A 19,200-nucleotide genomic window follows, 5' to 3' on the forward strand; every position below is an offset into this window, starting at 1 on the left:
TCAGTGGCATGTCAGACTTGCAACCCTGCATTCTATATATGGTTCTGCCCTTGTGTCAGTTTTTCTCCATTCTTCTGCTCCTTCAGTATTTACCCTCTCTCCCTCATTGTAGTAGTTCCCTTGTCTCAGTTCAGGTCCCCATCATCCCTATTGTCTGTCCCTTGTGATTGGAGGTACTGCTAACCTCTTATACATTTATTGGTTTGCATTCTACACTGCCCTGCCCTTGACCTACATCATACATAAGGCTGCATAGTACTCTGATGTAGTCAGTATGAATATTGACAATAAAGTCCCCACTTTCAGCTCCCTCTGAGTTCCCTCCAGAGTTTCATCTCCACTCCTCTGAGTTTGCTCTACCTCTGAAATATGAGGGCTGAGCTTATGAAAGGGGGCAGTGCACTAGCTGAACCCAATGCCCTCCCATCCAACCTCTAAACTCCAACTCCAACCTCTGTCCCCAGGCCTTCCCTCCATACTCCTCTGCTCCCTGTTCATCACATATCTCACCACCCAGTGGTCAGATTTGCTTTGGACTTTGACCACTGTACTCCACAGCCCAACCTGCTCCTACTCTGCCCTAAGAGGAAGTCAGGGGTGTTGTGCAACTTTGACACCAAACCACAATGCACATTCTTCAATGCATGCCTTTCCATGACCATTATTCTCATAAAGGGTGGATCCATTAGGTTGAGTGACTTCAACAATTGAGAATGAGTGGTGATTGATAGTAAGGAGTCACCAATCTGGAGTCATGGATAGCAAAGCTGATCTATTACCTTTCCAGCTTGGATTCTTGTTGAAATAGTCAAAGACCTGTGGGAACCATTGGCAAAGGTGCCTGTTGACATCAGGGTGCATCCATGACAAGTTGATCTGAATGCCACCAATGCTGGGTGCAGCAGAGATGAAACAGTCATGATTTCTCATTAATTAGATACTGCTCCAGTAGCTCTTGCCAGCAGGAGCCATCAGATTCTTTGGATATCTGTCCTTCTGTTGTAATCATTACTTGTTAGTACTATTTGATTTTGTGAAATGCACACCAATTCCACAAACAACTATACCAACAGACTGAACATGAAAGATCATACTGGACTTGGATGCTGTGGCTTGACAGTTGGATCCAACACTTAAGTTGTGGCCCTGTGGGACTAGCTGTTACGGTTGATAAAATTTGATAGGAATAGAAACCCACCTTGCAAGAACCTTTAGCAGCTGTAGGGTCAGTGGGAGGGTGACCTTTCACAAGCTTCCTGTAGTCAGCCAGTTTCTTCAATGAAAACATTGCCAGAGCCTCAGCACAAGTGTCCAAGGGAAGACTATCACTGCCCATTGCCAGGCTGGTCAATAGTTGGCAGTTCTGCAAAAACACTTGGTATGTAAGTGATTGGTAAGTGATAAGTAAGGAATGCAAGCAGTGGGTAATCATCTTAGAAAGCATTGGTGAGCATTGATAAGGATAAGTAAGCCAAAAAGTGAAGAATCAGTAAGCACAGTCAAAAGATTGGTAAGTATTGGCAATAGGTGAGTCAAGGACAGTCAGAATGTCAAAGTATGAGTCAAGTAATGTCAGAAACTGGGTAAGTGCACTGGAATTGCATTAGGGGGAGGCTGTGCATGTCACATCTCAAAGAGATTGCTTCTAGGCCAAAGTGGGATGACAGAGAGGCAGCACTGATCTGATGCCAATATAGGACATCCAAAAGGGGACAGGGGGGAGTCAGGTGTCAACAGGGGTCAAGCTTTGGGGGTCTGTGGGGTGACAGGAACATAGGGGATCACAACTTTTCCCCCCCAACTGTCCTCTCAGTGAAGCAAATAAAAACTTCATGAATGAGGCTCTGTTGGAAGAGAGGATGAAGGGGGAGCATCTTCTGCTGTATCTGTATCTTGCAATAAGAAGACAAGATGTGCATCATACTCATCATGGATGTGATCAGAGAGAGTGGAGAACAGTAGATTATACTGTAGCTGTTGCAATTTTGGAAGGATGATGGATGAGATTGGTATGAAGACATTGCAGGGAGCAGGGAGGAAGGATCCATATGCTTCTTGGACTGTAGAGACTGAAATGACCACATAAGACCTTTCTAACTGAATGACAGACCTGAGGCAACCAAAGAATGTCCTCCTAGAGGTCATACTGACAAAAAGAATGCACTGTCCAGGCTGGATGGGCTGAGAGGGGCAGATGGGGATGAGATGTACCAGGATGCTTCAGGACAGAAGCTAGTAGGAACTCCTGGTGGATATATGTAGTCATGGTCCCTAGCAAAAGGGACAAGTGAAATGACTGATGTGGAGGCAGCCATATCAGAAGAATTTAGCAAAATGAGCATCTTCTGGAGGGAGTGCCATAGAAACATGTGGAGTGTGCAGATCCTTTCCAATTCCAATTTTGGCAGGTGGGATTGTGTGGCTGAGCACTATAAGCAAGTGTTGGAATGGTGTTGGTATCTGCAGAAATGGCAGAGATATGTCAAAAACCAGAATGCCATACATGGGTGCTTAAGAATTTTTATTGGCACTTAACTTGCTTCCTTCCTTTCTCCTTGGCATTGACAACTCATTCTTGTGTGACAGATGACTGCCAATGGCCCTGGCTGTCATTCTTCACATGAGGGCTATAGTGTTCATCTCCATTCATCAGCAGTATCCATGTCCACATCACCAAACACCTTTGGTGTGTGACAGTGGTTTTGTTTTATGGTTGAGTTCTAGCTCAATGTGGGAATTTCATATGAGGATGAGCAACCCTGGTTCAAAGTCAAAGTCTTTGATAGAATGTGTGAAGCAATTGACAAATTCCTTGGCTGATGCTGTAAGGAGAGAGATCTCCTTACTAAGAGATTGAGTATTAATTTCTATTTTATTTGTTTTATTGTTTCTTTACTTACTGTTGTGGGTACTATACTTGAGTTGTGTAGTGCGCTTTTTTTGTGCTTAGTCAGCACTTACTTACAGTTAGTTCATACTGTAAGTTTTCACCAATAGATGAGTTATCCCCAAAGATGAGAAGAAGTTCAAGACTGCCCTAGACTGCCCCTGGACAGTCCCCTACCCCATCTTTCCTTTGCTCAGGCTATAGGAGCCCCTTTGGTCTTACTCAATCCCTCTCAGATTCTGGTACTCCATCCTCAATCCTCTCATTTATATTTCCTCACAACACAAAGCAGGATTTTAGGACTAGATCATGAATGTGAGTGAAGTCCTCAGGGCATTTCTGGAGCTGGAAAGTGTGGTGAGCAATGAGATCTGTGGTCAAGTAAAATTCCACTTTGAAAGGGGCTAAGAATGTTGCTTCAACTATATCAAAAGGGAGTCTGGGTTTGACACCACGAGCCATATAGAATGGAGAATACCTGGTTGCCTTGTGGACCATAACCCTCTCTGCCCAAAACACCACAGGGGCAGCTTCTGACCACTTTGACACTTCCCCACCACAACTTTTCACCAGTGCCTCTCTCATGTCAACATGCTGCCACTCTATGACTCTGCTAGCCTGCAAGTTATAAGGGGATATGCATATGTGATGGATTCCAAAGGTCTTGAGGAGCCAGTTGAGGGCAAGGACATATGGTCCCCCATTATCTGTGACTATCTCTGCAATGGCACCCCAATAGCACAAAATCTGTTCAAAGATGAATTTTCCAATGGACTTAAATATCTTGGACACTAGGAACTCCAGAAGGTGACTCCAGCATGATATCAGACTGTAGTAGGAAAGGATAATTACATATATTTTTTCACTGTCTTGCCATTTCCAAATGTGTGCATATACTGTCATAATCTAACTTCATCCCCCTAAATTTCCCCTAGTCATGTGACTTTTCTCACTGGAGTGGAGAATGGCATGTGGCAGCAAATGAACCTTGGAACTATGTTGTGCCAGCCACTGCTGGAGGGGTGGGAAGGAGCCTGATTCTCACCAAGAAGTGCAAGAGTTGCTGGGATTCATCCAGAAGTACCAATGTGGAGCCACACAACACTTTGCCATTGCTCACATCTTGCACAAAAGATTTGCTTATCATCCATCAGAATTTGTCAGGCTAGGTTGCAGTTTCCACATCCCAAAGGTTTTCACCCATGGTTTCAAGGAGCTCCTCCACTTTCTGCTCAAGGAGATTAGCAAGGAGCATTGTTGGTTGATAGGTGAGAAGGTGTTCATTGTGGTGATGTATGCAAAAGCCATGCTCAACAAGCACTACAAGATTATTGCTTGCAAAGAACCCATTATCCTCTCCCATGCAGATGATTGCCAAAACCCAACAGCATGTCAAGAAGACTGACATGCAGTTTGGTGGAATGGAATGGGCCACTTCCTCCTCAATGGAAGACACCCACACCAATATTTCAATGCCATTAAGCATTTTTGGAAGATGCAGTTTGGTCAAATGGCTCCCAGCTGTCAAAAACCTATGTTTCAGGTGCTCAAGTGTGGGGTTGCTGTGAGTCAAAGTGTGGTTCAGTGGTGAAAACCAACCAAAACCAACACAAAAGACAATAAGAGTGAGTGGTGGTGTGCCTATGTGGTACCTAGATGATGGAACCTTTTATTTGGGTGGTTTTTGTGAGCTACAACACTCAAAGATGAGTGCTTAAGGTTGGGGGTGCTCCTGACAAAGAGGGAGCAGGAATGCAATAGAATGTGATGGGGTAGACTGCTGTCAGCCTACAGAAGAATGGATGATGGCTTAATTTGATGTTCTGAGCTGCACTGAGCTCAGGGAGGACTTGAAGCAAAGTATATTGATGATAGATGATAATAGGCAAAGTAGACAATAGTTAGACCCTTAATAAAGTCTCAACTATTGAAGCTGATGAATGAATTACTTGAGTGATGATGAAATGTGAGCAAGAGGGGCCCTCTGATGTCTCTTTCTTATTCAGCTATCTAAGTACAGTGATTTATATACAGTACAAGAGCATTGCCTATAGAAAACAAGGTGCAAACACTTGGTAAGTGATTGGTAGGTGATAAGTAAGGAATGTAAGCAGTGAGTAATCATCTTAGAAAGCATTGGTGAGCATTGGTAAGGATGAGTAACCCAAAAAGGCAAAGAATCAGTAAGCAAAGTCAAAAGATTGGTAAGTATTGGTAATAGGTGAGTTGAGGACAATCAGAATTTCAAAGTATGAGTCAAGTAATGTCAGAAACTGGGTAAGTGCACTGGAATCACATTAGGGGGAGGCTGTGCATGTCACATCTCAAAGAGATTGCTTCTAGGCCAAGGTGGGATGACAGAGAGGCAGCACTGATCTGATGCCAATATAGGACATCCAAAAGCAGACAGGGTGAGTCAGATGTCAACAGGGGTCAAGCTTTGGGGGTCTGTGGGGGTGACAGGAACATAGGGGATCACAACTTTCCCCCCAACTGTCCTCTCAGTGAAGCAAATAAAAACTTCATGAATGAGGCTCTGTTGGAGGAGAGGATGAAGGGGGAGCATCTTCTGCTGTATCTTGCAATAAGAAGGCAAGATGTGCATCATACTTGTCATGGACATGATCAGGGAGAGTGGAGAACAGTAGATTATACTGTAGCTGTCACAATTTTGGAAGAATGATGGACAAGACTGGTATGAAGACATTGCAGGGAGCAGGGAGGAAGGATCCATATGCTTCTTGGACTGTAGAGACTGAAATGACCACATAAGACCTTTCTAACTGAATGACAGACCTGAGGCAACCAAAGAATGTCCTCCTAGAGGTCATACTGACAAAAGGAACATGCTGTCCAAGCTGGATGGGCTGAGAGGAGGCAGACAAGGATGGAATGTACCAGGATGCTTCAGGACAGAAGCTGGTAGGAACTCCTGGTAGATATATGTAGCCATGGTCCCTAGCAAAGGGGACAAGCAAAATAATTGATGTGGAGGTGGCCATATCAGAAGAATTAGTGAAATGAGTGTCTTCTGGAGGGAGTGCTGTAGAAATGTGTGGAGTGCACAGATCCTTCCCAATTTTGGAAGGTAGGATCACATGGCTGAGCACTATAAGTAAGTGTGGGAACAGTGTCAGTATCTGCAGAATTGGTGGAGATACATTGAAAACTGGAATGCCATACATGGGTGCTTAAGAACTTTTATTGGCACTTAACTTGCTCCCTTCTTTTCTCTTTGGCATTGACAACTTGTTCTTGTGCAATGGATGACTGCCAACATTCCTGGCTGTTGTCCTTTACATGAGGGCTATAGTCTTCATCTCCATTCATCAGCATTATCTGTGTCCACATCACCAAACACCTTTGGTGTGTGACATTGCCTTTAAGTATGCCAATACTTTCATTACAGACATTTGTCAAGGGCTTGTAAATGATTTAGGTATTAACATTGACTGGTTTTCCTAGATAGCTTCCTATATGTCCCTCCTTTCATCAAATACACTGTGTTGCATTCTCCAAGTTGCTAAGTCTGAATGCAAACTAAGTACAAAAGCAATGCAGTAGAGCATAAAATACACTACAATGCAACTAAGGCAAAATGCAGCAACATCAGGAAAATAACACATTGACTATTTTGACTATTTTGTGACTATTGTGACTTTTTTTGAAGGAATCTACTATCTGTGCTTTTTTTTGACTGCACACAGCATTGAAGAATGAAAAGAGAATGGAATTTATTAAGACAACTCAGGAATACTAAGTAGATGATATATCTAAGCCAAGAAGACTAGAAAATGTCTCAAAATTTAGAGATAGTGAGCCATTGGTGTGATACACATTCTCTGAGAGAAAAATCACAATATCTCTTTGAAACCTCCATCAATTTGAATGTATGTGGTATCTACTGAAAGCTATGAATCAGGTGGTTTGAATGAGACCAAAATCAGTGAGAACAGTGCTACCATGCCTGTGGGACATGGAAATCATACCTGTGGGAACAACCAACAATGTTGTTGGTTGTTCCCACAGGTATGTTAACCATCTCTAACAGGTATGACTGCACTGTTCTCACTGATTTTGGTCTCATTAAAACCACCTGATTCATAGCTTTCAGTAGATACCACATACATTCAAATTGATGGAGGTTTCAAAGAGATATTGTGATTTTTCTCTCAGAGAATGTGTATCACACCAATGGCTCAATATCTCTAAATTTTGAGACATTTTCTAGTCTTCTTGGCTTAGATATATCATCTACTTAGTATTCCTGAGTTGTCTTAATAAATTCCATTCTCTCTTCATTCTTCAATGCTGTGTTCAGTCAAAAAAAAGCATGGATAGTAGATTCCTTCAAAAAAAGTCACAATAGTCACAAAATAGTCAATGATGATGGGTACAAAATGTGCGGCACATGCATTATGTCAGCACGGCCAGCTGGGGGAAAAAGCGGGATGGCGCTACAAAACGCGAAGGAATAAATGTGCAGACTCAACGCGTGCGGGAATAAATGTGCAGATCTAACGCCATAACATGCTGGCGACTGAGCGCTGAGCCTCTAATAGTATACCTACCAGTACTGTATTGGTACAAGTAAATCGCCGGAGTCGCTGGACTCTGTGCAGAACTCTGGCAGTGACACTGATGATCAAGAACAAGGAGGCTCGGTACCACCATCCTGTGAAATGCAAATCCGAAACGTCAAACGTTGACAACGGCTGCAATGCTGCGTCACTGCAAATGACGAGTACCTGAATTCTGACGCTGGGCTGCTGCGGAAGAAGGTTCAGGATACCATAAATAATTTCCGGGGCCACGGGGACCTGTCTATTTCATTATTGAATCGTCGCACTTTCCACAACTCGAGTCCATAGTGACCACTGTTGGTTTCGCAACCAACAAGTCGTATACCCCCCACGACTCGCCATGAAACTCAAGGCCGCTCTTGCCGCCGCCTGCACGCTTGTCTTCACAGGCTGCAGTGCATCCGGTTCTCCCGCGGAGGACTCCCCGAGTTTACTCCCTCCAACAGCTATTCCCGGGTGAGTGGACACCACAGACGGCCTTCCATCGTGATCTCCAGCTAAGTTTCACCTTTTTTGCTACAGTACAAGTGCATTTCCTAGCACTCTTCCATTCGACACGACCGCCTCGTCATCATTCATCTCTGCTCTATCCTCTTATATATCCTCCCAGTCTGCTGCTGCGCCCTCAGTCCCTACGCCCACCCCTACGTCTACTTCGAACTCGACTGCGGCTACAGCTACGGCACCGTCAGTGTCGGTAGCAACACCTACTTCCATAACGTCATCCCCAACACCAACAAGCCCAGGTGGGACATCGTCCTCGGGCACTACAGGCATGGCGGCAGGAAAGAACTACGGTTTTGTCGGCATGAGCGTGATAACCAGTGTTGTACTCGGTACGGTGGTCGCGCTTTTCTAAAATAATCCGGGACACAACGACTGGGGCATTTATGGATGAGGTATAATAGGAGGGTTACGGACCTGCAACGTCAGCTTGCAAGTAGGACATGTTGTACATTAGTTTACTAGCCCAGAGGCGGGTGATAGGTTCCCTTAAAGCTGGGGGTAATACGCTGCTGTCGTGGCTTACTGACGGGTACGCGCTCTAATGGCAGCCGCAGACGAAAGTCTAAAAATATATCTTCTCATCAGATGATGGCAAAATTAGAGTGAACAGTTTCCTTTCCGGGGGTGAGCTACCCTGGCTCGCCAAGTCCCCTCTGCTTATGGCCGGAGTACAGGCAAGATACGTAAGCATGTTTGAACATGTACATTTCATACAAAACGTCATCGAGTCTCGTACCACATTACACGAACATTGGGTAGTTGATAAGATATACTTCACAGTTTGCATTACCTCAACGATTTACCCTACGTTCTCATACCAAAAAGCTGTTTCAAAGGCAATGGGACTAAACTGCAACCCCAAAAATCGGCAGGTGAAGGATACACTCACAGTTTGAATCTCTTTCACACTCATCTTGTGGAGCTTAATGCCATTCCCTTCGCCTAACGCCGCATCTGCAAGGTCGGATTTAACCTCCTGAAGTCGCAGCATCCTGTGTGACAATACTCATCAGTACAGACGAAATAGCACGTTCAGCTTAACAAGAAACTACGCACCGCTCTTCGATCGTGTCTCGCACGACCAGTCGCTTGATATAAACTTCTTTCTCTTGTCCCAGTCTGTGAGCGCGGTCGTAGGCTTGGGATTCGGCCGCGTAATTCCAGGAGAGGTCAAGGCTATCAGAAAGGTACTTGTCAGGGTACTTCGTTAGTAGTAGTCCGGGAAGCTTACTTTACGATGCGATTTGCAGCTACTAGGTTGAGTCCAACACCACCAGACCTTGTACTGTGCAACACCGAGAATATTAGTGAAGACGTTCGTAATCGTCACGCCCGCCTACATACCTGATTAGGATTACCTTTGGGCCATCGTGCCCCTTGAATGTAGCCAGTGCCTTCTCGCGAGAGGCACGATCCATCTTGCCGTCATATCTCAGACTCTGAATACCATATCTTCGGAACAAAGTCTCCACCAGGTCAAGCATCGAAGTCCCTGCACAAAACGCGCATATCAAGAATGAAATGCAATGCAACACACTCGGGGTGACTTACACTGCGAAAAGCAGATAGACTTGTCACCATACTCTGCAGCTTCCCTGAGTGAGTCAATGAGCGCAAGCATTTTAGCGCTTGGCTCGAGGTCGTCATCACCCCTTCTCCACACATCAAGGAGGGCATTAGGGAGGGCGGTTGGCTCCCTCTCATCGCCGTTAGTTTTCTCCTCCCCTTTTTGACTTTCAACAGTTTGCTGCTGCGAGTTGCTTGATCCACCAATGAATTCAATGTCATCAGAGTCATCAAGATCGTCCTGGGAAAAGTTAGCGCGGAACGAGACGGTTATGGAGCATGAAGGAATGGGAATACCTCGGATGAAGCCTTGTCTATCTTCTTCGCTTTCTTTTTCAAGCTACCTTTACTCGCAAATAGCTGGGAAAAGTCTGGCATCTCGTCCTCCGAGCTGTCACCTAGAGGGGTGCCACCGCGGAACCTAGATTTTACGGGTCGCAGAGGCTTATCCTCTTCGGTATCGGAATCAACGGCTTTTGGTTTAACCGGTGCTAGTTTGGGGGCACGCTCTAACCTTCGGGCACGTTTGGCGGCACGTGCAGCCTCTCGAATTTCATCTCTGTCGGGTTCGAAGGCACACGACTTGAAAACCGACTGCTGCGTAAGATCGCTCATCTTCTTGCAGGCAGGACCTGGAGAGAATGAGCCTTCAGTAAGTGTGGAATTCCGAGCACAGGTGACTTGTGCGAACAAGGTCTATATCCTTTCGCAGACGCAATCTCATATTCCTTCTCCTGGCGCATGTTTTCTTGCTCGGAGCCAAGGCCACTGGGAGAATCGATTCACTGAGGAGGCTACAGAATTGTCCCGAAAGTCACTTACAACTCCCCGTCATGCATAATTGCCGAATTGCTAAGCTCCAACAAACAGTCTGGATTCCGGATAAAACATTTAGTATGTCCTAGAGAACAGGTAGCAGACGTCCCCACCGAAACATAACTCATGGCCGCACGCTAACACTCGGCCTGAGTCCCTCGTATATACTGTCACACATGTGAATACAAAGAAGACCAGTAAAGACATGTCTCACTATCTTTGCATACGGGACAAAAGTCGTCTTCGTCCAGCTCATCCGAGAATATAAACATATCGTTGGCTAGGGCACGTGCCAAGAACCTAGCAACCCCCTATCAGCTGATGGTCAACGCTGAGTTGACTAGACATCCACTCACCGTTTCTTGATCTAGAGGGTTGACATATTACTGGGGAACGCCGCCGCCAAAGCTGAGCACTCACCTTCTCTACCCACTCCTTTCCCATAGTCTTTATCGCTCTACCAAGTTCCTTGTCTTTGTCGTCCGACATGATTAGTGTAGGATCTACGTAATCCTCCGCTTGACTCTGAAAGTGGATGTGAGTGCCATGATCAGAGAACCTAAAATTTCGGATCACCAACAAGAATAAGGTTTGGATGGCAGCAAAGCTGCCGCAGTCGTAAAATCATGGTCTAAAAATAAATGAACTTTACTCGGGCGAGGAAGCGACCAAAATCTGCCTTACCAGAACTGCAGAAGTACTGTACGAGATGTATTAGGCTGGCGGAGATTGTATATGGAGCTGACTTACTTCTTAAGCAGTGTTCTATTGTGTATGTATCTGTTGATTCGGATACGACTGCGCTTCTCGAAATTGTCGTAAAGCTTGAGAAACGGAACTTAGCACTGAAGGATCGGGCTGGCGTCCATAATCACGAACCTCCCGTTCGTCGGGCGAAAATTCGAGCGCCACGAGATCTATGTGTTTCGGGGGCAGTTGCAAGATGGGTACCCCGTCCTAGGAACTCGTCAATGCACTTGTTGGAAGCGTTACGGAATGGCTAACCAGATGAGAATCCTTGGTCCGACGCAGAAGCAAAGGTTTCAGGATTTCCTGAGCTCGCATGGCTAGGACACGAATCGAAAGTGGATCAGGTCGCCTTCAAAATAACGGTCTCAAACATACCTGCCAGAGGTGGATCTTGTCGCTGCTCTCTGGCCTGAAGGTAATGATCCGGGTTTCAATTCGTAATTGTTACACTGGCCAATTTGATTTCTACTTACCACGTATCTATTGAAGTCATTCCAATCATTCCAAGGCCTGAAACGACCAAAACGAATCAAGCCATATATGTCGGCGCTGTGCAAAAATTAAGCCAAATGGCACGCAAAGATCGACACGGCAAATAGTCACATACAGCGAGTTCGTGACAGGGGTGCCCGTCAACATCCAGCGGTAGTTAGCACGGAGTAAGGCGAGATTACGACTCGCGACGGTTGATCTGCACTCATAAGTATATTGGGTGGTTAATCACCCAAGACGCCCATACCCACCTGTTGCGGATGAAATGTGCTTCATCCAAAATCACGCGGTGCCACTTCACACGGGATAGGACCCCTCTGAAACAACAGATATAAGACCACAAATACTGGATGAAACGTTCCAACGGACCCGTGATTCTCGAGCCACCGGAACTCTTCACCTTCATCAAGGTCAGCTGGAGTTGATAATTCGTTGCTCGCCGTCTGATACGTGGTTATAATGACCTAAGAGCATTCTGTGAAATTTCACAGGGTAAACTGTGTACATGGAACGCACGTCCTTTGATTCAATATCTGCTGTCGTCAGTAACTTGTCGCGGCCGTGATGGATGTGAACGGTGAACAAATCGTTGGTCTTTGTTTCTATTTCTTCTTTCCACTGTATAGGCAGGTTGAGTGGATAGTGTGGATGTATGGTCGATGAGTATCCCTACCTGTTGTAAAAGGGCGGAGGGAACGACGATGAGTGTTGTCTGTGAAGATGAAGAATCCTTCGGAAGATTGATGGCCATCGTTGCTATCATCTGCACGGTTTTACCTATGCCCCCAGTCAGTCCAACACTCACAAGGTGACTATGTGCATGAACTTGCCAAGGCCCATTTGGTCACTGAAACGAGTCAGCCGGAACAAAGTTACCGAGACAAAGAATTTGCATTGACGCACGCAAGAATACCTCCTTTGTGCGGAGTGGCTCTCTCCTGGTCTACCATCCTTCGCAGCAGCATCAGCAGCCACCTATATATGCGCGTGTAAACCTTACCAGCTAACACCAATGAGTTGGTGTGGCAGTAAACGTACTTCTAAACCCGGAAGGAGATCTCTATCGCTATCAAGCGCATCATACGACCATCACCACAGCAAGTGGACAGGAGGACCGACCTCTGCAGACCGAGCTTACGGACAGCTTCGCGTACAGTCCTCCCCTCACCTAAATTCTCGATAGAAGTGTACACAAATTGGGCCAACCTAACAAGTGAAGCGTTGGTCGACTGATGCTATGGAGGAAAATAAGGCAACGAGTCCGCTGCCTACTTTTCTGCTTGGTCGGGACCGCCGACATCTATCCGGTGTACAGGTGTATCTGAGTCGTAATTCAACTGGAAGCCGGAGTCGGCAAGCTTCTTCGCTATTTGTGACTTTTGCTGGGAGAGGACTAAGCGGGCGCCAGACATGACACAATTGCAGCTTTAGAAAGCACAGAGAATATCGAACTATGTGTCCTACCAGTTGAATGAACTCTCCTCGCACGAATTTTCGAGCCACCCGGCATCGCAGAAAGGTCTTCGCGGACGCTGCCGATGTACGAATCGGCGCTGACAACATCCTCGTATGATCTCTTTCCCAGTACTTGCTGCTGGTCCAACGGAGGACTAGCGGACGTGGAAGGGACAGAGAAAAGGCTGGAGCTGTCTAGCGCAGCTAAGATGCGCGACCGCTTCGTGGACGAGCCGGCAGCACTGTTAGGATTCATTCGAGTTGGTAGGGGCTTTGGGAAGACGCGCTCGAAAGACCCCAGTACAGCAAGTGAGCCCAGTGCCAAATAGTGTACAAATCATAGTCACTGCCAAAGCCAAGATGACCACGATGGTCACCCCATTGCAGCAGCGGCTCAGGCCAGGAGAAAGACGGAGGCTGATCTGCGTGCGACCAACGATATGCAGCTGGATGTCAAATTGCATACATTAATCCGTACCTTCGTTGTTCGATGACAGTGTCTTGTCTTAATTCATCAAATCGTCTTCGTTGGTGGAGGTCTCAATAAAACCCTTGTAGTAAGCTCTTAGATCTCGGCTTCTCCATGTGGTTACCGTACTCGAGGATCGATGGGAAGATAAATTGTTCCGTCCCCAAACTACCGACAAACACTCGAACGATTATATCAAGGATAGATGGTACAACACGAACATCGTAGGGTTCCACAAAACAAGAAAGAAAGACAAAAAGCAAAGACAGGTATGTAGAACGAATCATTGGACAGGATCGCTGCTAGCAGTCGTCCCATCACCATCCTTCCCCATACTCTGCTGTTCCTCCGAATCTAACCAACTATCCTCAACCGTCGCCTTCACCCTCCTTATGTACTCCTTCATATTCTCGCGGTACAGCTGAGCTGCTTCTGCATTGGCAGGGCTGTTTGGATTCGGATCGTGCAGGAGACTCTGGATGGAAGTGAGGATCGCCGCTACGTCATACGTGGGCGACCACCGGTTTTGCAGTATATCGAGACACAGTTCGCCATTATTATACACGTTCGGGTGGAACATTCGCGACAGGAATTTTACAGTCGGTGGTTTGTTGGGGTACGACTCGTCAAACGTAAGCAGGAGCTTGAAGGTTCCATCCTCGAACGGCGTGTCCGCTTCTCTCGACTTAGCAGGCAGTAAAGACGAGCGAAACAAGCAACACCAACTCACCTGGACCAAAGATTACCGCATTCCATACCATAATATTATCCGGACATGGGCTCCCAGAAACGCCACTTGGTGGATCGCTCGAAAGACGTTTGAAGTCACGGATAAGGCGTCTCCTGCAGTTCGTAGACTGATATCCATGTCATGAGCGGAAACGTAGAACCCTCTATTGGCACGTACCATAGGTCTGTTTCAGTAGCAGAATTGGTAGATTATATTGTAGAAAAACTAAGGAACAAAGTAATAGTACAAGATCAAGTCGCCACTAGGAATGCCACAAAGTTTCGCAAACAAAGACTATGCTTAGTCAACGCTATCTGGTATCGAAGTTTACACCAAAGCAAAAACAAGGTTTACAATGTTGGAAAGCTACATGAAGCACTTGTGTAGATCAGTGATGGATATACGAATGTAAATGTCTGTTGCCGTCTTGACCATGCTCCATACTTCAAAGCAATCTATCCTGCTTGAGGGCATCAAGCGCAGCATACGTCCGGACATGCAGCGCGTTCTATCCGAAAACCATTAACTTACTTGACACACAAGAAAGACAATGGAATAGATCCTACCTCTAGACTGTACTTGCCCTTCCGCCCTGCGGAGCTAACTTCGACTGCTTTACCACTAAGAACCAAATCGAAGTGTGTCCTAGCTTCGTCCATTTTGCCCGAGCGCGCAAGCAATCTCCCATATTCAAAATCTACCCCAAATCGAACGGGGACCAAGGCAATGAGCGAGCGGCAACGGAGAACAATGAAGACCCACGAGCGTAGTATACGAGGTAATGATCTAGCTCTATCTTTGGTCCATGCTTAAAAACAGCCTTGAATGCTTGTTCAGCTCTCCGCCCTGCGTCGTCGATCGTGACGGGAAGACTGCCGTTCTTGTCAAGATCGACGTCTGGATCCTAACAGGAATAGGTTAATGCCTAACAAATCACCCGAAGATAGCACGGCATCTGGGGACCGCGGGACGTACTGGATAGGCAACATATCTCCAGCAAACACCTTCAAGGAAACGAGCGAGGCACACGTTATCCCAGTATCCTTCACACGTCGATTTCGCTGTTCCATTTCTTGCCTTTTTAACTTTCTCCTCTCCACTATAATCGGATCCAGTGACGGAACCATTTCGGAGAGGTTTTCCAGAGGAATCACATCCAGCTTCCGTGAGGTCAAGCTCTTCAAGGGCTTTCTGCACATCAGGTATCATCTTCTCTAACACAATCCTCTGCGGTGCATGTGCGATCGCAGAGAAAACGTAGGCGAGTTCCATGGCAGGAAGCATCAACTGATTTCCCTGAGCGAGATACTTGCGCGCTTTCCGAGCCGCAAATTTCTGTTACGAAAAAAAGTTCGATAAGTTGGAAGGTTAAACAGGATATACAGCAGTCGTCGCGCACTTCAATTGGTATGCTCTTCCCGGCAATCCGCTGCCTGAGACCCGTTACCTTCGCCATCAAGTCCGCCGCCGCGTCGTGTTCACCAAGAGACGCAAGGCAGGCAGCCTCGCCATAGGTGTACGTCGCTTTCGACCACTACAAGCGATGTCCTATTGGTCGTTATTGCAGAACGAAAAGTTTTCACTTACAGTTGCTTCAGCCCTCAGGCGACTCCACCACTCCTTACTCGCTTTCACATCCCACAAAGCAAAACTGGCAATTGCACTCTCCCACCAGCTGATATGATGCATACTTCGGTACTGCGACTGGCATTGCGCTGCCCGAGCGTAGTGCTCAAGAGCACGCTCCGGTTGTGAACGTACCAAAGCAAGGCGACCAGCACCGAACAAGAAAAACACGCCTAGTGGTCACATCGTTAAAATAAAGACCTATATTTCGCCGGAACTCGCAAGCGTGGGAAAGATGCTGCCTCGACTTACTGTTTGGGTACCTCTCCAAGTTCCACTCCACTACTCTCCGGGCCATGTTGACATCGATGCCTTCAAAGGTATATGCCGAGAGCACGAGGTGGAAGACAAGAAGCATCATGTCGCACATGGGCCGGCGAAGACCCTCATCCTCTGCAATAACGCTCAGACATACAGCACCAAGAAAGAACTCTCGCGCAACGCATAGTGTGAGCCTACCTTGCGGAACGATGTCTCGGTCGTCGCCTGAAGTCCAACCGCCAGCTCTCTCCAGTATCCGAAGGCCTTCCATCCGGTCACCTCGGTACCCAAACAGTTCCACGAAAGTAAGCAGTCGCGACGGCATAAGAGACAAAGCGAGATGTGACAAGCCTAGTCCGATATAAACTCCTGACCGGAAATGCCGGTCAATGGACGGATCCTCAAGCGGCACATTCAAAGACTCTTCCGAATCTTGATAATGCGAGGCCGCGTAAGCTGCGTCAGCCACCTCAAGGTATCGTCCAAGTTGCCGGTATATTGACATAGTTGTCCGCATGTTCAACCTGAACCCACGATCGGAATTCGTCGCGGGAAGGATGTCGGTGGGGGCACTCACATTTCCTTGATAAACGAGAGCCAGTCACCGGAGTAGACAATCCCCACCAAACTCTGGAGGGAAAAATGCATAATTACGGCTGGCGTTCAGCTTACGTTGTGGCTGGCTCTCACCTTGTAGTAGAGGCCTTCTGCATACATAAGTTCAGCGTGTTTCTCCACGTCAGTCATCTGGGCAACCCATTCGGGACCCGAGTAGCTGAGACCTGGAACGATATAACCAGCTAAACGCCCTGCTAGTGATGGAGGAGGCTTCCTATGAGCCGCTGCAACGGTAATTCCCCGCTTCATGTGATGAATAGCGTTAAGAAGGTCCTAGACACCTATGAGCGTCTACAGAACAGATAACACAGCGCCCCCATACTTTGTCTTCGAAAGACATCAAACCCTTGATACCCTGTATAACCCCATATCCAGTAGCAAAACATAACCTTTCCCTAGACAACAATGGACTGAGAATGCACAGACGCCAAGTAGGAAAGAACCGGCCGCACTTGTTGGGGTCCATGCGGTCACAGTACTCCTCACTTTCCAGCATCCGCGAGTGAAGGAATTCATACAGAGCCCAGTGTATCCCTGGAAGATCATCTAGAGCCTTGTCTGGGGTATATGTAGGCGACACGGGCGGTGGGGGACGATTCATGCTGGGTGCTGAAGGTGGAAGTGAGTAGTGCAGTACGTATTGTAGCCGAAATGGTTTTATGAACTGGCGAACCCTCAAACCCCGATTGGACAAATTCACGATGTGCTGGTAAAATCAAAACTCCCTGTCTGATTCTACCTCTCGTTGCTCGGGTTGGTCGTCTGAGTTACGTCCACATGTACTCACTGGAATGGAGTGTTGCTGATTGGTGGTTGTGCATCCAAGCGAAGGCTTGCCAACCGGTTTCAAAAATGATGGGTCTTATTTTTGAGCAATAGGTTTCACTGATGGCACTTTCCCCATTTCCTCTACTTTCAGTCCATTCCAGTGAGTGCGCTTATACACTCCTTTGCTCAACACACACTTAGTCAGGGCTGCTGTTATGTTGTCGACTGAAACCTTTCGTTCCCGTGGAACGTCTGGAGTCGTGCCTCCACATAAGTCTTACATTTTTTGACAGGTAACGTTGAGTCTTTGCCGCTCTGGCCTATCCATTATCGCACCTGTCTGTGGAATTGCCGGCTACCTACGCACGAGACACTTTTCCAATCTGCCTCAACCATCCTCAGTGCTGACTCCCGAGGTCAAATTTGTGTGCGGCTTTATCGGTAAAAACCGGAGTTCTCTGGGTGGGTTTCGTGCGCTTTCAGCACAGTGTCCTTAGTCTTTACTGGCGGTGAGTGAACCGCATCGTTGCACGTCACGACATGACCTTGCTTACAAGGGTCCTACCGCGCCCGCGATTCCCACGGGAGCCAACTGACGACTCCTTTTGCGTGTAAGACTACCCTTTCCTTTCTCATGACAGACTGGCGCTATATGTAGATGTAGTTGTAAGGTAGTGTAGGATACCGAGTTCCGAGAATTAGTGTTAATCGAGCTTAGCACATATGCATCCAGCGCCACGCCCAAATGCCCAAGTTGTACTTCTGTTTGTTCAGTGGCCTGCTATTTTCGCCCCTTTGCACTATTTCATTCGACGGAGACGGAAAGATCCACAGGATACAAGCTCAGCCAATAATTGATCAGGCCTTCAGGGCGGTAGTGGCTGTAATAGGCCAGCTGTAGTTCATATAGGAGCAGAAGGCATCCTCGTCCTATACACAGGGTAGGAACGAGTCCAGGCCTCCAGGCTAAATATTACAGTACTGTAATGGAACCACAACCACGCAGCTGATAAATCCGGCAGTACCCACGGTTTATCACTGCTTCTCATGAATGATAACCGCTTCTTCCTAATGACCGCGGAAGCACGCCCGCTGTTTGAACTATTTGCCCTGTATGTAACCAGCTTCATGACCTCTGTTACGATGCCATCTCAGTCCGTAAATACGGGTGTCCTTGCGGAATTACACACGTTCCTCTGGATTTCGAAAAAGTCGCCGAAAGACTTCAATAATATTTTTAATCACCAATTTTGGACTCGCAGTCTAGACAGAGATTATCTTATCAACCTCGGCAACTCAACAACGTGCGTTCTGTACAAACGTGCAGATATTGCACTGTCCAATGCTAGTTAATCATACTGGCACGCACCTGAACGTCTGAACAGTATTACTTAGTGGTGGAAGTAGCAGCAGCCAAGTGTCGTCTATATGTGTGAGCGATCACGTGATTCGAATTGACGTATGCATGTGGTCGCGCCGTCTTGTCGAGGCAAGTGCATGAATCACTTGAGTGAGGCGCTTCTGCCGCATGTCTGCCTGAGGGTCTGTGCTGTTCTTGCTATTCAATGTCCTCGCGTCCTGCTCGTTCTCATTGGAAGAAGCCGTATAACACTAGTTTGAAATCTGCTCACTCACCGGTTGTCGCTTTTGTACTTGCGGAACCTAAACAGGC

The 19,200-nt window shown here is 46.9% G+C and overlaps 5 protein-coding genes across 5 annotated transcripts; 2 read left to right on the plus strand and 3 right to left on the minus strand.

The window, feature by feature from the left end:
• The first annotated feature begins 7,557 nt into the window (after nt 1-7,557).
• F5J12DRAFT_842065 (uncharacterized protein) lies at nt 7,558-8,570 on the plus strand. Its single transcript, XM_051746154.1, has 2 exons — nt 7,558-7,926; nt 7,993-8,570. Exons 1-2 carry the CDS (start codon nt 7,811-7,813, stop codon nt 8,327-8,329), a joined length of 453 nt encoding a protein of 150 aa, XP_051598486.1. The 5' UTR covers nt 7,558-7,810; the 3' UTR covers nt 8,330-8,570.
• Nucleotides 8,571-8,591: 21 nt separating this feature from the next.
• F5J12DRAFT_842073 (SNF2 family N-terminal domain-containing protein) lies at nt 8,592-13,664 on the minus strand. The gene is made up of 31 exons (XM_051746155.1): nt 13,066-13,664; nt 12,874-12,994; nt 12,721-12,807; nt 12,602-12,667; nt 12,505-12,552; nt 12,432-12,448; nt 12,275-12,378; nt 12,118-12,219; nt 11,971-12,065; nt 11,853-11,918; nt 11,717-11,800; nt 11,583-11,658; nt 11,485-11,518; nt 11,365-11,426; nt 11,239-11,316; nt 11,110-11,183; nt 11,044-11,059; nt 10,940-10,990; nt 10,780-10,884; nt 10,716-10,726; nt 10,574-10,659; nt 10,473-10,526; nt 10,366-10,414; nt 10,235-10,311; nt 9,841-10,175; nt 9,529-9,784; nt 9,322-9,469; nt 9,209-9,262; nt 9,034-9,153; nt 8,867-8,969; nt 8,592-8,802 (listed from the first exon to the last, which is right to left on the minus strand). Exons 1-31 carry the CDS (start codon nt 13,310-13,312, stop codon nt 8,782-8,784), a joined length of 2,847 nt encoding a protein of 948 aa, XP_051598487.1. The 5' UTR covers nt 13,313-13,664; the 3' UTR covers nt 8,592-8,781.
• On the minus strand, nt 13,665-14,509 carry F5J12DRAFT_842088 (ubiquitin-conjugating enzyme). Its single transcript, XM_051746156.1, has 3 exons — nt 14,433-14,509; nt 14,256-14,382; nt 13,665-14,200 (listed from the first exon to the last, which is right to left on the minus strand). Exons 1-3 carry the CDS (start codon nt 14,433-14,435, stop codon nt 13,809-13,811), a joined length of 522 nt encoding a protein of 173 aa, XP_051598488.1. The 5' UTR covers nt 14,436-14,509; the 3' UTR covers nt 13,665-13,808.
• Nucleotides 14,510-17,370, minus strand: F5J12DRAFT_744473 (uncharacterized protein). The gene is made up of 10 exons (XM_051742063.1): nt 17,083-17,370; nt 16,833-17,033; nt 16,720-16,772; nt 16,134-16,666; nt 15,843-16,054; nt 15,655-15,789; nt 15,231-15,590; nt 15,018-15,159; nt 14,822-14,952; nt 14,510-14,763 (listed from the first exon to the last, which is right to left on the minus strand). Exons 1-10 carry the CDS (start codon nt 17,359-17,361, stop codon nt 14,701-14,703), a joined length of 2,109 nt encoding a protein of 702 aa, XP_051598489.1. The 5' UTR covers nt 17,362-17,370; the 3' UTR covers nt 14,510-14,700.
• A 1,216-nt stretch (nt 17,371-18,586) lies between these two features.
• F5J12DRAFT_842121 (uncharacterized protein) lies at nt 18,587-19,024 on the plus strand. The gene has a single exon (XM_051746157.1). The coding sequence runs from the start codon at nt 18,600-18,602 to the stop codon at nt 18,879-18,881; it is 282 nt and encodes a 93-aa protein (XP_051598490.1). The 5' UTR covers nt 18,587-18,599; the 3' UTR covers nt 18,882-19,024.
• Nucleotides 19,025-19,200: the final 176 nt, after the last annotated feature.

The sequence above is a fragment of the Pisolithus orientalis genome, assembly GCF_024613125.1.
Source record: "Pisolithus orientalis strain OTSU chromosome Unknown F5J12scaffold_22, whole genome shotgun sequence".
Lineage (NCBI taxonomy): Eukaryota > Fungi > Basidiomycota > Agaricomycetes > Boletales > Pisolithaceae > Pisolithus > Pisolithus orientalis.

Bases quoted from the DNA above. Each gene is read 5' to 3' on its own strand.
- F5J12DRAFT_842065 (XM_051746154.1), top strand. From the start codon at position 7,811: ATGAAACTCAAGGCCGCTCTTGCCGCCGCCTGCACGCTTGTCTTCACA. The intron at 7,927-7,992 runs GTGAGTGGACAC...TTTTTGCTACAG, and splicing joins CCTCCAACAGCTATTCCCGG to TACAAGTGCATTTCCTAGCA.
- F5J12DRAFT_842073 (XM_051746155.1), bottom strand. From the start codon at position 13,312: ATGAATCCTAACAGTGCTGCCGGCTCGTCCACGAAGCGGTCGCGCATC. The intron at 11,659-11,716 runs GTATGTGACTAT...ATTTTTGCACAG, and splicing joins ACCCCTGTCACGAACTCGCT to CGCCGACATATATGGCTTGA. The intron at 8,970-9,033 runs GTGCGTAGTTTC...ATTGTCACACAG, and splicing joins CGAGACACGATCGAAGAGCG to GATGCTGCGACTTCAGGAGG.
- F5J12DRAFT_842088 (XM_051746156.1), bottom strand. The intron at 14,201-14,255 runs GTGAGTTGGTGT...AGTCGAGAGAAG, and splicing joins TGCGGTAATCTTTGGTCCAG to CGGACACGCCGTTCGAGGAT.
- F5J12DRAFT_744473 (XM_051742063.1), bottom strand. From the start codon at position 17,361: ATGAATCGTCCCCCACCGCCCGTGTCGCCTACATATACCCCAGACAAG. The intron at 16,773-16,832 runs GTGAGAGCCAGC...TTTTCCCTCCAG, and splicing joins CAGAAGGCCTCTACTACAAG to AGTTTGGTGGGGATTGTCTA. The intron at 16,667-16,719 runs GTGAGTGCCCCC...TCGTGGGTTCAG, and splicing joins CTCTCGTTTATCAAGGAAAT to GTTGAACATGCGGACAACTA.
- F5J12DRAFT_842121 (XM_051746157.1), top strand. From the start codon at position 18,600: ATGACCGCGGAAGCACGCCCGCTGTTTGAACTATTTGCCCTGTATGTA.